General features: G+C 46.1%; 1 protein-coding gene across 31 annotated transcripts in view; it reads right to left on the bottom strand.

The window, feature by feature from the left end:
* LOC135908732 (nascent polypeptide-associated complex subunit alpha, muscle-specific form-like) overlaps nt 1-14,261 on the bottom strand; it is a 236,484-nt gene that overhangs the window by 64,023 nt on the left and 158,200 nt on the right. For 26 of the 31 annotated variants that reach the window (XM_070529168.1, XM_065440583.1, XM_070529173.1 and 23 more), the window contains 21 exons: nt 14,155-14,211; nt 12,491-12,556; nt 12,374-12,424; nt 12,239-12,289; nt 9,776-9,841; nt 9,639-9,695; nt 9,502-9,546; nt 9,369-9,416; nt 8,197-8,262; nt 8,061-8,117; nt 7,924-7,971; nt 4,530-4,598; nt 4,406-4,465; nt 3,159-3,224; nt 3,023-3,079; nt 2,886-2,933; nt 2,571-2,636; nt 2,431-2,481; nt 1,003-1,068; nt 867-923; nt 738-785 (listed from right to left, as the gene is read on the bottom strand). The exons of 2 other annotated variants lie outside the window; for them this stretch is intronic. In XM_070529168.1, coding sequence (XP_070385269.1) covers nt 738-785; nt 867-923; nt 1,003-1,068; nt 2,431-2,481; nt 2,571-2,636; nt 2,886-2,933; nt 3,023-3,079; nt 3,159-3,224; nt 4,406-4,465; nt 4,530-4,598; nt 7,924-7,971; nt 8,061-8,117; nt 8,197-8,262; nt 9,369-9,416; nt 9,502-9,546; nt 9,639-9,695; nt 9,776-9,841; nt 12,239-12,289; nt 12,374-12,424; nt 12,491-12,556; nt 14,155-14,211 — 1,200 coding nt within the window. The remainder of the gene's footprint in view (nt 1-737; nt 786-866; nt 924-1,002; nt 1,069-2,430; nt 2,482-2,570; nt 2,637-2,885; nt 2,934-3,022; nt 3,080-3,158; nt 3,225-4,405; nt 4,466-4,529; nt 4,599-7,923; nt 7,972-8,060; nt 8,118-8,196; nt 8,263-9,368; nt 9,417-9,501; nt 9,547-9,638; nt 9,696-9,775; nt 9,842-12,238; nt 12,290-12,373; nt 12,425-12,490; nt 12,557-14,154; nt 14,212-14,261) is intronic. 3 more of the 31 variants (XM_070529175.1, XM_070529176.1, XM_070529184.1) reach the window with 2 other exon arrangements.

The raw sequence follows: 14,261 nt of genomic DNA, 5'->3' as shown, positions 1-14,261 counted from the left end.
CGTCAACGTTTTGCTGACTATCTTACCAGGGACCTTGTCCTTCTATGGCCTCTGACTGCTGTGTCGGCCTCTCGGTAAAGCTAACGGCTTGCCACTCCGGTCCATTCCGGGTCCACCACCAGGTGGCCGACGTAACCTACAAGATCTCTCTGGTCGCGCCTATTGTTCGCTCCACCCAGACTTCTGGTGACCTCCGTTCATGTCAGCTGCCTAAAATGCTACCAGTCCTCCTCTCTCTCTGAAGCACCGGGCTCGCACGTGGGGGGGGGGGGGCGGAATATTTTACACTCCTTTGCTCAACACTGAGTAAGAGCAACACGAGCTTGGCGCTAAAGGTGACGCTTCAGTGGCTGGCCTTCTAGGGACTTGTCGCAATTGTGCACATGTAAATACATTTCCCATTTTGCTTCTTCCCTTCGCTGCCATATGTTATTATATATATTATAAATATATGCAGCAGTACGAAAGGACACACGTGCAAAATCCAGTTCTCACGAAACATTTAAACAGTGCTGCTCATCAGTTCTCATTTGTATTTCCGATTTCACTGTCGGTCCCTACATTGCACAGTTGGCGTTATAACGTAGCGAACAATTGATATGCCACCTGCAATAGTTGAACCTCTCCGTTTAATGGGAAACAAGTCGGACAAATTAAATAGAACATATAGAAAGCAGAACTCTCCCATCTTTTTGAATGTTGAATAATGTAGTAGAAATATGCAAATATTTTCATACGGTGGTCTTGGGGCAGGTGCTGGTGACTGGTAAGGTGGACCAAGGGGGCTGAAAATATTTAAGTTATAAGATTGTTGACCCCAGTGGTTGGTCGGCGTTCTTCTATGAAAGAGGCCATGAAAGTCTTACGGTGGTCTCGCCACCGGAGCGGGCCCTGGAGGGGGTCTGGGCGGAGGAGGTGGTGGTCTGTAAAGGACAGTTAATGCTGGTTCATGCATTATATTAGGCAGTGGTTGAATAGGCAATGAGTGCAGGCGTTTCTTACGGAGGTCTGGCCACAGGAGGTGATGGAGGGAATGCAGGTGGTTGCTGCGGTGAGGGAAATTGCGGTCTGCAAAATATTTGTGCCTTCATCATTAATTCTTATTGCGGGTACAAAGTGAAAGCGGCCGTTCTTAGCACGAACGTTGCTTTACTCCATCTAAACTTTGTATGGGATGTTAACTACATATATTACACTACATACGTTAGCGTTATTAGAAATGTTAATGCGGTTGCATTTACAGTTTTCATGTTTTATACAACTGCAATTTTAGGATAGTTCGGAATTATCATAAGCTGCCAAGTTTCAACACAGAGTGGCCAGAGTTGCACAAGATATGAATTTTATGCCATAAAGACAACCTAGAAACAAAATATAAGATGAATACCTTGTGTCAAAGCTTACGTAGATCTGTCAGCTGTGCATAATAAATGTTGTGCAATAAAACTGTTGCGTTGTGTCCTGCTCACAACGCTGCTAAAGGCTTCGGAATAGCCGCGATTCTTATTACTGTTCGTGAAAGAATATTTCTGTGCGCAATGCTTGGGAAAAAAGTTCTATATATTTGGTATGAATGTAAGGTATACTTGTTCTGGTCCTTAATCACACAGTCAGGGCCCTATCTACAGAGGTATGGTCTCTTCATTGTCGGTATTTGCATGCAGCATGCGTCAGAGCGTGCGTTAACAAATTGAATCAGCATAAGGAACACGAGCTAATTAGCCTTTTTCTGAAGAATAGTGTTTTCGCAGCGTACAACTTTAAAATTAAGTTATGTGTGTCTTACCAGAGAATGATAGAAATAGATTACTCGAACTGAGAACTACGCAAGTGCTTGTTAATAACAAAATATTAAAGTTTTTGAGGTGTAGAGTCCTACGAATTACTTAATCCAAAGTTGAAGCCTATAATCCTGAAGACACACAAGTGCTTCCAGATTCAGAAAACACTCACGCTGCGGGGTTCATCGGAGCAATGAATCGCGGCTCATTTCATCCAGAAAAACCGGGTTTGGAAGGACGATAAGGGCTGGTACTGATCCCCTGTCAGATGCCTATTTGATACGTAACTGTTTACACCTCGTCATCGGGCACATATGAGTTAGCATCTCTGTCAACGTGAGGCATTGATCACTTCGAGCATTAGGTAGATGTACAGGAATGCTCGTACGGTGGTCGATGAAGTGGTGGTGGAGGTTGATATAGTGGACCAGGTGATCTCAAAGTCCGAGAGATTTCTCGTGACCAATACAATCATCTGGATATTTAAGTCACGAAAAATAGAGTGACCCTTACGATGGCCTTGCCAACGGAGCAAGTCTCAGTGCGGCAATAGGTATTCTATAAGAGTAGAAGTCATTGAGAGTATCAAAGGTATTACGTAATACTATTTTATATTTAGGCAATGGAGTACGGATGTTTCCTTTCTTACGGAGGTCGGGTAAAAGGTCCTGGTGGTGGTCTCGGCGAAGGAGGAGGTGATCTAAAAGAGGAAGCGTCAGTTAGTACTGGCAGGGTTATGCGGACGCGCTATTGTTCCCGTAGCTGACGTAAAGGCCATAATCTGCTTACGGTGGTGCCGCCGAGGGAGGCGGAGGAGTGTACGCAGGTGGAGGCCGTCCTGACGGGCGCCGGGGTCTGTCAAAGGGGAGAACATGGTCGATCGCACTGCTAGCTATACTGAGTGATTCATCGGTTTTCCTTTTCCCGTTTATTTCGCAACAATCCTTTGCATCTACGCAGTCAGTGTCAATCACATCGCAGAAGAATACCGCTACGTAACTGAGAAGTCAGATCTGATGCAATTACGCCAAACTACCCACGCAGTAAAAGAAGTGGAAAATACTGCTCATGAAATGTGATGGAAATATGCAAATGTTTTCATACGGTGGTCTAGGCGCAGGGGCTTGTGGCTGGTACGGCGGACCAGGGGGGCTGAAATTGTTTAAATGATAAGAATGTTAGCCTAAGCGGTTCTGAGCCATTTCAAATGGAGTACACATAAGAGGCCGTGAAAGTCTTACGGCGGTCTCGCCACTGGAGGGGGCCCTGGAGGAGGCCTGGGGGGAGGAGGTGGTGGTCTGCAAGGGACATTTGATGAGGGTTTATGTCTTATGATACGTAGTGGTTGAAGAGTGAATGAGAGCAGACGTTTCTTACGGAGGTCTGGCTACAGGAGGTGGAGGAGGGAATGCCGTTGGGGGTCGCGGTGAGGGAACCTGCGGTCTGAAAAATGTTTGTGCAATACGTATTAAGGTGCAAGGCAAACTCGTTTGCCAAAGACAAGTGTCTACTCCAATGTAATGATTCAGTAGGAGCTGCTTGTTCCTACTTTACACTGGCTTGAAGAATTCATTTATGTAATATGTATAAATATAGGAGCAGAAGACTGTTTAAGGGGCTTCGGGAAAGCTGGTATAGGCATCTTTACATTGCTTAATTAAAAATTGAAATTTGCTTGCGTTGCTATTCTTACTGAAACACCAAATATAAATCCAAGTGTTCGCAGAATAATGACGTAGATCACAAAGAGTACCTATAAATCGAAGAGACTCAACACCAGTAGGTCTGAATATAAGAGTGAAAATACACGTCGTTTAGTCAAAAGTGTAAAGTGCGAAGCGCTCAAAATTTATGTAACTGTTGTAGAATAGATTGAATTGCCAACAGAGGTTGATAGCAAAAATTCGCTGCAGTTTTCTCGGCAGATGAGTACTCAATGTTTTATATGAAATAAATATCTGCAGGTTATGGTGCTTGAGTATATCGACTGCTAAAAAAAGTAAAGCCCTAATTGAAATGACAAGCTTTAAGTGTTGTAGGCAGACAAATAAGCATCAGTCACACTCAAATTATCACGGGTAACGACAATCCTCAAAGTGATAAAAGCTTAGTGTTCAAACGACTACTTCGACACTCGCAATAACCTCGCGCTGATGAATTCGGCATTACAATCAATATCGGTTTAGTTTATTGGCCGAAATAAAAACTGGCAGGCAGAAAAACGCTAGTTGTATGTGCTTATCAAGCGTTCATCAGAGATGTGGCTGTTTTTCACTCGTCATATGGCAAGCGTGTTATAGCGTGTTGATAAAATTTCCATGCCGATTGCTTCATTATAAATATGTCACCCTATATAAGAAAGCTCGTAACGGAGGTCGAGGAACTGGTGCTGGAGGTTGATACGGTGTACCAGGAGGGCTGAAGGTGGCATGAATGTCGGGTTACCATTAGAGCTGTGCGTCAAACTATGCGATAAAAACTCACAAACGCAACATAACGCTAATGAGCCTGAAAGTTGTCTGGGTCGTGGTGGTCAATAAGAGCGCAATGGTTTCAAATTGTGCGCGGCCATTTTGTTATGTTGCGTGTTTCCTGAGATACAAAGTTGGGCAATACATTCTTACGGCGGTCTGCCGACAGGAGGTGGTGCCGGAGGAGGAGGTCTCGGGGAAGGAAACGGTGCCCTATAAGAAAAACATATATGCAGTGCGTGCGAGATCATCAAGCAAAGAGGCGTTAGCATCTTACGGTGGTCTCGACACAGGCGGAGGTGGGGGCTGGTACGCAGGTGGGGGCCGTGGGGAAGGACGCTGGGGTCTGTGAATGTGGAGGTGAAACATATGCCGTGCATTAAGTGCGATGAACACCGAGTAGTAGACATTGCGCGTGGGCGTACACTTCACCGTGTTTGATGCGATCTCTTGGCATTCTGCAAATACCAATGATTGTCGAATTGCTAAATTTACAGGAAAGTGCGCTTGAGTCGAAAGTAATTGAGCGTTGTTTTCGTTCCTTATTAACGAGGAAGTGTTTGAGATGTCTTAACTGCTCACTCAACTCGTACAAATTAGCAGCTTTATTCACAGTCGAATGCACTACAATAAGCTTTATTTTATTGTTCAACAGCTTTTACTTTGATTAAGTAAACTGACCCGCTGATGCACAATATTACGAGATGACAATTTGCACCACTGAGCACCCATCAGTTTTCATCATTGCTCGTCATGCTCAATTGCTGGTTGCAGTAGCTGGGTAGCGACTTGTATAGCGACGAAGTTTCTTCCGACGAACCACAGAATTACTTAAATGGCAGGTCATGGCTTTTATGAAGCGCCGCACAAAAAACGCTAAAACCTTTCGCACCGAGTCGCCGCAGGGAATATTATTTTGAATGCAGAGCATTGTACACCCCAATACGCGGAAAGGCGTCGTAGGCGTAGTGGCCGAAAGACGGTAGCAAATATGATCGACGACGGAAATAGTAAAAAAAGCGGGAGAAAACGCTGGAATTGACAGGAAATTTCTCAGGGAGGTTCCTGCGAGCAAAGTAAATCCATTGATCTAAATATACAATTTAGTACTTCTCGGCCTGGGTGGGAACCGAACCCGGGCGCCCGGGGTGCGAGACAAGCACGCAACACCGACGGCTCGGTGGCTCCGCGGTTGTGGTTGTCTAAAGGCGTGCTTAGTGCTCGCGTCATTGCGCACGTGATGGAGCAGCCGATGGGGAGGAGGTGGCGCAACGTCATGAGTTAGAAAATGAGCGGGTTCATGGAGTCCCGAGGACTGCATACTGTACAATGCTTTCGAATTCCCACACGTAAGCAGTAATAAGTGTCTCTGCCGAATTTCTTTGCAGCTCACGGAGTTTAGTCCTGCGAGTGGATGCAGAAGCACGAATTCTTGCGTATTACATGGCACAACACGCATCTTGGTCTGATTGGAGTTTGTCGAGCACTCCTGGTTCGTTACGTCCTCAGTTTCGCATAGATGCAATGATTGCTGTTGTAGACCCCGCCGCTGCCAGACGAATGAGATGATGATGCCGCGGCTTTCTGCAACTCAGTCTGCGTCAACTTTGCGGAAAAGCAGCGCTAGCCAGGAGACGCTAGGACCAGTTTTAGAGTGCAACTAAAATACGCAGCCATCACCCGGCATGGAAGCCACGAGAAATGAAACGGCCCTTTACCGATTCCCATTCCGCGCCTATATCGGGGGTATAGTAAAGGCCGAAGTCTCCAACCACAAAGCGTAAATACAGGACGCGAGAAAAAGCGAGACAACAGCGCTTCCCTTTTCTGTTGAAGTCGTTGAGCAAGCAGGCCAAATGGGCAGACTTCTAAATGTTTTTGGGTCAAGTGCTTTGATGGCATGCGCTTTGCGAGGGCGGACTTCACTACGGCGCTCCACAAGGCAAGTGCCCAGTCAAGTCGAAAGCTGGACACATGCGGTTCAATATGAGCGGTGAATTTGCTGGCGCGATATGGCTGCATGTGATATTGAATACTCTTCCTGTATTCCTCACTAGGATGGGTGTCAGGGCGCCGCTGTTGCTATGCTTGGTTTCGACACGGGTTGCTTGCCGAAACATTAACTTGCTTACCCCTGATGAACTCGTTTCATAGGGAACTCAGTAATTTTATTTTAATTGGAAATTCCTTCAACTGCATCACGTTGTGCCTTCCTTTCCTTCCACCGGCAAGTAAATCACGCGCTGAGATATGGCTGATAGAACGCACGCGGTCACCTGCTGGCTGCAGTCATTGGCTGTTCTTCCGTATTAGTAATTTTCCGTCCACACCCTGCATTTGTTGGAACTGTATTCCTGTCATACCTCAAACATTCCCGCCCATTGAAAAGTAACCTCGAACCGGTTGTGACTCGTGTCCCAGCGGCAAAGAAAGAACCCATCAGTGGTATTGACAGCGCCTCTCGATTGGCGTCGAGAGAGACCTACATCGACGCAGCGAGCGTCGTTCGCGTGACGTCATAGCGAGGGCTCGTGCGCCACGTGAGCTGTGCTGTTCTGGCGTTGCCCGGGTTCCACCTGCATTGTTTTTCTCCGTTCGCTCTCGTTCTCTGTTAATTACGAGGGGCCTTTAAAACGCATTGCTTCCGTGTTTTCTTTCCTCAAGCTTTCTTCAAATGAGAACAGGCATTCCCAAGCAGCAGTATATTTCTCACGAGGAACATCACAGTGCGAGCCGACGAAGCTTAGTTAAGCGAGGTCCGGACTTTTCATGCTCTGTTATGGTCTCCGCAGTGGCAGCTTGCGTGTAAAGTACAAAGACAAGGTCCCGAAAACATACGCTAGAAGATTCCGGAACACCCTTCATTACGGCACATATAGAGACCGTAAAAGAATGTTTAGTTTTCATATAAACATGCAAAACTCGTAGAGAATACGCGTAATCAACGTAATGAAAATGTACTTCAAGGAAACATTTGCACCTGTGGGGGCGAACACCTGGTAGAAACCTGCAAGTGGGCTTTAACATAAAGGACCTATGGCTTCGTTTAGAATTTGCATAGACAGCTCTCGTGGTTTGTGAACCATAGGTGATCATTTTCATTTGATTGACATCTCGTGTGTGACACTACGGCAGCCGGATATCCTGCTTCGGCGTCTCTGCTCCGATCGTGCTTGGAAAAGATAGCGAGGCGCGTGCCAAGCTTCGCCTTCCTCGTCCTGCGTTCCTGCTCCAAACAAACAAATGGCGCTGGCGGCCAACGTGTCAGACTTCACCGAAGACATTTAGTCAGAAACTTTGTACGCAATACAGAAACGTAGCATGAAAAGAACGATTGCTGGTGTGTTGCCTCTCGGCGACACTCCGTCAAGTACCATTGGTCAAGTGACAAAAACAGCAACACTTGCTGCGTGGTAACAAGCATGTAAGAATCTGCTGGCTACATACAGTTACCAATGAATCCTTACCAACTGGCTCAGCTTTCTCTCGTTCTACCGTTTCTGCAACATTTCTCTCAATTTTAACTCGCTAAAGCTTCCCGCCTAGTGTAAATTTGTTTACGCTACTAGTAACGCTACTGATACCCCTACTATTATCGTCGAACCATTCCAGAGAAGAAGGGGAAAATACTGCACATGAAATATGATGAATATTTGCAAATGCTTTCATACGGTGGTCTAGGCGCAGGTGCTGGTGGCTGGTACGGCGGACCAGGGGGGCTGAAATTGTGGAAATAATAAGAATGTTGGGCTAAGCAGTCGTTAGTGACTTTCAATGGAATACACAAATGAGGCCATGAAAATCTTACGGCGGTCTCGCCACCGGAGGTGTCCCTGGAGGTGGTCTGGGGGGAGGAGGTGGTGGTCTGAAAGGGACAGTTGATGAAAGTTCATGTATTACACTAGAGAGTCGTTGAACGGTGAATGAGTGCAGGCGTTTCTTACGGAGGTCTGGCCACTGGAGGTGGAGGAGGGAATGTAGGTGGGGGTCGCGGTGAGGGAACTTGTGGTCTGCAAAATAATTGTGCATTTATCATGTATTCTGATGGTGGATACAAAGTGCAAGCACGTCTTCTAAATACGCGCGTAGCTTCATTTCATTTTTTTTTCAAGGTGCATTAGACACCAGGATTCGACATCACCTGCTCGATAGTTCTTTTATGCAACATATGTAACCCCTGATTGGTGTGTTGAATAGTAGGCAAAAGCTGATTAAACGGGTATACATTTTTGATATTTTATATGGTTGCAATTTGCCGGCATTTATAGACAGCGAGAAGTTTCAATCGAAGCAGTTGAGTATTATGTGAGATATATTCCTAAACGTTAAGCTGTAATCAGATTTAGAAATGATACCTTCATGGAGAAGCCGTACAAAGTTTGTGAGCTACCCAATCTAATCATCGTGTAAATGGATTATTACAACATGTGACGGTCTCTAAAAATATAGTGGCTGCTATACATAAGCGATTAGGACGTGTCTTGGGAAGACAAAAGAAAATAAATTAGGGCGGATGGCGCTCAGTGGAAAAATTCTGAATATTTGATATGGGGGCTGCTCGCCGTGCTCCTTCACTGTGCCAAACACTAAAAAATGAATGCCCTATGAAAAGGATACGCTTTATTAGTTTCAGAAGAAGTTGAGTTTGGCCTAGTTTGTGTTTACTGCATATTAGATTGACCGCAAATAAAGACGGGTAAGCGCAGTTCACAGTTACCGACCATGTCGTTTTTGTGTTTGCTTCCGCTGCGCCTGTCTTTATTTGCGGTCAATAAGATATGCCCTCTTAGTTGTAGGGAGATGCGTGGAAGTAACTAACTGAACTAACTGGAGGTAAGCTGGCAATTACACACTTACAGAGCTCGAAAATCTAATTAACGGGAGGTTTCAAGTTTGCGAACCAAAACCTTTATATCTAGAATCCCTATGGTACTCGCAAAAAGCTGAGGCTGCTAAATTGAGCGGAGCATTAGATATCGGGTGTCGAAGCTTGTAAGTCCCAAGAGCAGGAGTGGCTGTTTCTGCATCGTCATGTAGCAAACATGTGTGAGCGTCAGCCAGCAATGGCGCCGCGATATGCAACAAGTGATGGATAAATGTATAGGAAAGCTCGTACGGTGGTCGAGGAGCAGGCGGTGGAGGTTGATACGGAGGACCAGGAGGTCTGGAAGTGGGAGAAATTCGTCGTCACCATTACATTCATCGGGGGATGTAGGTCACGGGAAAAATAAGCTTAGAGCGACGCTTACGGCGGTCTTGCCACAGGAGGAGGTCTCCGTGGGGGAGGAGGGGGTCTATAAATGTAGAAGCCATTCAGGGTGTCAAAGGCAGTGCGCGTAAATAATTATATGCTTGGAAGTTGAGGTGGCAATATTTCTTTTCTTACGGAGGTCGGGTAACAGGAGGTGGTCCTGGCGGTGGTCTCGGCGAAGGAGGAGGTGGTCTAAAAGAGGAAGCGTCAGTTAGCGCTCGCAGTATTACAGCGACTAGGATTTCAGTAGCCGAGGGCCACGGGCTCCTTACAGTGGTCTCGCCGAGGGAGGTGGAGGCGTGTACGCAGGTGGAGGCCGTCCCGAAGGGCGCTGAGGTCTGTGAAAGGGGCAGAGAATTTTCTATCCCAACACAAGTTTCTAGCGCCGTACAGACCAAAAAGTAATATTGGAAATAATATATATACTGTTATACATTGACTAGTGCAACTACCGAGCGTTTCATTCTGAAAACAACGCGCCAGTGCATTGGGGCGCGAAAGTCTTCGAGGATGATGAAGATTTTCATCTCCATCAGCACTTCGTATATTATGGAAAGAGAAGACGGGAAACAGAGGGACTCCATTTTGCTTAATCGTGACCTTGTAGAGTCAGCAGGGAGTGAAGGCTTGGCTTCGTAGCCTCGTAAATTAATTAAATATGGAGCTTTGCTTGCCAAAACGACGATCTCATCATGAGGCACGCATAGTGGGGGACTCCGGAAATTTGAACCACCTGGGCTTCTATAACGTGCAACTAAACCTAAGTGCACGTGTGTTTTCACATTCCGGCCCCCTCGGAATGCGGCCACCATGGCCGGGATTCGATCCCGAGACCTCGTGCTTAGCAGCTCAACACCATTCGTTGCTTCTTGTGTCTGTATAGTCGTGATATTGTATAAGTATATAAACACGACATCTTGTGGATAACCTCAACATAGTGATGCTGTGGTTTTATCGGCGGTATTGCACCAAGGGATTGAGTTTATGAAATACTCAAATGAAGATTACCAAGCCTTAGTAGGCGCAATATGAACAGCGAAAATGGCCAATGAGTAACATGGACTACCTAGATTCTACCATCGTGAAATAGTAGGCCCAGTAGCTATGTCCGGAAAATAATTAAAATATATATTTTGGTGTTCTCCGCGCCAGAACCACAACATCAGGCGCGCCGTTGCGGAGGAATACCTTTTGCCACCCGGGGCTCTTTGTTGCGCACCTATTGCACGTTGCACGGGTCTGCGTGGCAGCGCAATGCGGCCACCGAGGCTGCGATGGAACCAGGGTTGGAAAAGGCGTCGCCTTCGAAGCGCTAATTCGGCATTCAATACCCACATGAGCATTAGTACCTGTAAATGGCAACTGTATCCTGATTATTGCACAATATAGTTAAATTGAAAGGTCTCGTCATATTGCGTCGTCCTGTAGCCAATACTTTTCTTACCGTGCTACGGGAGTGGACGTGCGACAAAAATATCGCCAATATCAAGAAAGTGCATGTGCTTCCTGATGTTTGGCGTTTCTTTCTTCGGCATAGATGACAACAGGAGAGGCAATGCATTGCTCTACCTACTCTGCGGGCCTCAGCACGGCCGAGCGGGCGATCTCCTCCTTTCAAAGACGGGGTTCCTTCAGTCACCAATCCTAACTTCATCGGTTTATCGTTTCTTTCTGAAGCGGACAGGGCACCAGCGTAGCAGTAGAGCGCTGCACGCCAGCTTAGCACTTTTCGGGAAAATCTCTGGGATGAGAAATAACACGCGTTTCACAAAACCATGTGCCTGCGCGTGTTGAGTTACCCGCTCTGCCCCATTGCCCTATTTGTTTGATATTTATTTTATTGCTCTCTACTGCGCGGTGAGAACAGCTTATTTTTCGATTTTAGTTCAGAGGGAACGTATACAATGTAGAGCTTTGATAGTGGATCGCCGTGTGTTACCTCTAATCGAAAAAAAAAGACATCGTCCCACTTACTATATTGTACCCTCACTCGCGGATTGCACGGCTGTTAGATACATGAAGGAGCAAATATAGGTAGAAGAGAGGTAAAAAAAGTCACATTATGGGGTTTTACGTGCCAAAACCACGATCTCATCTTAAAGCACGCAGTAGTGGCAGACTCCAGGAATGTGCACCACCTGGGTTTCTCTAACGTGCGCCTAAATCTAAGTAGACGGGCGTTTTCGCATTTGCCCCAGTCGAAATGGCCGAAGATTCGATCCCGCCACCTCGTGCTTAGCAGCCCAACACCACAGCCACTAAGCAACCGTGCCAGGCAGACGACAGGTCACATGCTATCATTTAGGTTAGGAATTGCTCGATGTCATCGTGCCACAGTGCGTTAGGCATGTCCTATTATAATCTGCTCTCAGTCCTAAGACTTCTTGTGACTTTCTCAAGTCATCACAGGTTGCACGCCAAAAATAGCAGATAACATCGCATATCATTATTGAACGACTATATTGCATAAGCCACACTCGAAAAGGCATACTGTTATATGTACGCATGTTATACATGCTGAAGCTATGTTGGGACCTTTATAGTTTATCATTAGGTGATTCATTTTTCTGACTGATTCTTTATACCAGTATCATTCCTGGCATAGAAAATGGAAAAATTTCAGTCGGGAGTTCTAGATCATGGCGTACCGACACTCAGTACAGAGAAATATTAGCAGAATTTGAAAAAAAAAAGAAGCTGTAAAATGAAATATAAATTTGCCAATATTTTCATACGGTGGTGGTCTAGGTACCGGTCCAGGAGGCTGGTAAGGTGGCCCAGGGGGGCTGAAAATGTTAAATAGATAACAATGCAGGGCTGAAGGGTTGCTGAGCGAGTGAGACAGACAAGAGGGGAAACAGAGGTCTTACGGTGGCCTAGCCACTGGAGGAGGTCCTGGTCTGGGCGGAGAAGGTGGCGGTCTGTAAGAGGCATACGGAATGTAATAATATTTTAGGCACTGGTTGAAAAGCGAAAAACCTTCTTACGGTGGTCTGACCACTGGAGGTGGAGGAGGGAATGCAGGTGGGGGTCGCGGTGAGGGAACTCGTGGGCTGCGAAATGTATGAATATTTTTATTGCAGTTGTGGATGGCCTGCAAATGCACATATAAGCAGGAATACTTTTTCCCGGGTTAATTATTTGCGTGTTAACGACGGTCAGAATTTTTTACTTCTGTATTACCGCGCAAAACGTACGCAAGTTAACATTGACAAAAACACTTTCTAACAATACAAAATGCAAATCCAATATAGGATCAATACCTTCCTGACCAAGCTATTCTAAATCTGAGCTGAGAGAAGAAAACCATCTGTGAATAAATTATTATACTCCATCATGCTGACAAGCTGGATTATGGCTTTCGGACCTGTATTTACTGTTCATGTGAAAAGCAATTTGGTGCGGAGTGTTCAGTCAACCCATAAGAACAATTTACACTCAAGAAAACACTACTATGCTTATCTCTGACTCAGAAATCGATGCCCGAAGTGCAAATAAACGCTGTAATATTTCTAGGTAGACGCATGCAGGCTCTGTCAGTAAAGATGTTGGAAATTCTATGAACACTGAGTAGCTCAGATAACAGCCTTTAATGGGATAGTTTTTACCACAGCTGTGTAAAAATAGATCCCCTGAGCTATATATTCCTACAATCAGAAAACCTTCCAAAGAATCAGGTGACCGGTATAACACAACAATTGAAGCGCATAACCACCGTGCAGACAAAGAGTTTTGGACTGGCAAAATCATAAGGCTGCTCAACATGGCGCAACAACAATTTACGGCTGATTCGGTCCATTAAAATCGAAACTGCAAGACAAAAAAAAAACCGCAAGTTGTGTCCAACTATCAGAACCTTGTGAGAGACGTCGCAGGATTCGCCTAGTCGTCAAGCGAGCATAAGTAAGCGGGCTCGTGAAAGTGGCGATCACGTGATGAGTCATCATTATGCAAACTAGAAGTGAGGCGTGCAGACAGGACACAAGAGTAGAGAAGTGGACAACACGAACGCAACACGAACGGCGTTCGTGTTGTCCACTACTCTACTCTTGTGTCCTGTCTGCACGCCTCACTTCTAGTTTGCATAATGAATCCTTACCAACTAGCTCAGCTTTCTGTCGTTCTATGATTCATCAGATGTGCTGTATACGACAGCTCGTACGGTGGTCTTCGAATTGACGGCGGAGCTTGGAAGGGGTGTTACCGAGGCCTATAAATGGAAGAGATGTCTGGCCACGCGCCCAAAAAAGTTATATCTCTTCAGAACGTACCTAGTGCCCAAAGAATGATCGTTGTTTGTCTCACGTGAGTCTCCTTTCTTAAAAACGCCACCCTCGCTACTTTTTTGTTCAAATTGAAACGTCAGGCACATAACACGCATGCCGTTCGCCCCCTGGAAGTGGTTAAGAAAGAATTGGGACTGGATGACGGCTACGCTTGGGGAGAGGATAGGCGCCGCCAAAGTGGTGCAGTTCTCTGATGAGTGGTGTTTCGCTGCGCAAGGAAATCCTAACGAGCATTACTGTGTTCTCGCCACAGGACTAGCCGTCGTGGAACAGAAGGTGCATCGTGCAATGCCCTTGAAGCGTTCGGGTATGTTTTGCATGGTGATGTGTGTCTGAACACACACTGCTACGTCATGTTTCCTTACGGTGGTCTGGCGACAGGAGGTGGTCCCACAGGAGGCCTCGGGGAAGGAAACGGCGGTCTACAAAAGAAAGCAGTATTTGGTGGGTGTGAGAAAAGCAGGGAAGGGAG

This window comes from Dermacentor albipictus, unplaced genomic scaffold, assembly GCF_038994185.2.
Source record: "Dermacentor albipictus isolate Rhodes 1998 colony unplaced genomic scaffold, USDA_Dalb.pri_finalv2 scaffold_18, whole genome shotgun sequence".
Lineage (NCBI taxonomy): Eukaryota > Metazoa > Arthropoda > Arachnida > Ixodida > Ixodidae > Dermacentor > Dermacentor albipictus.
The sequence above is the reverse complement of the archived record's forward strand: the minus strand, read 5'-3'. Positions and strand labels throughout refer to the sequence as shown.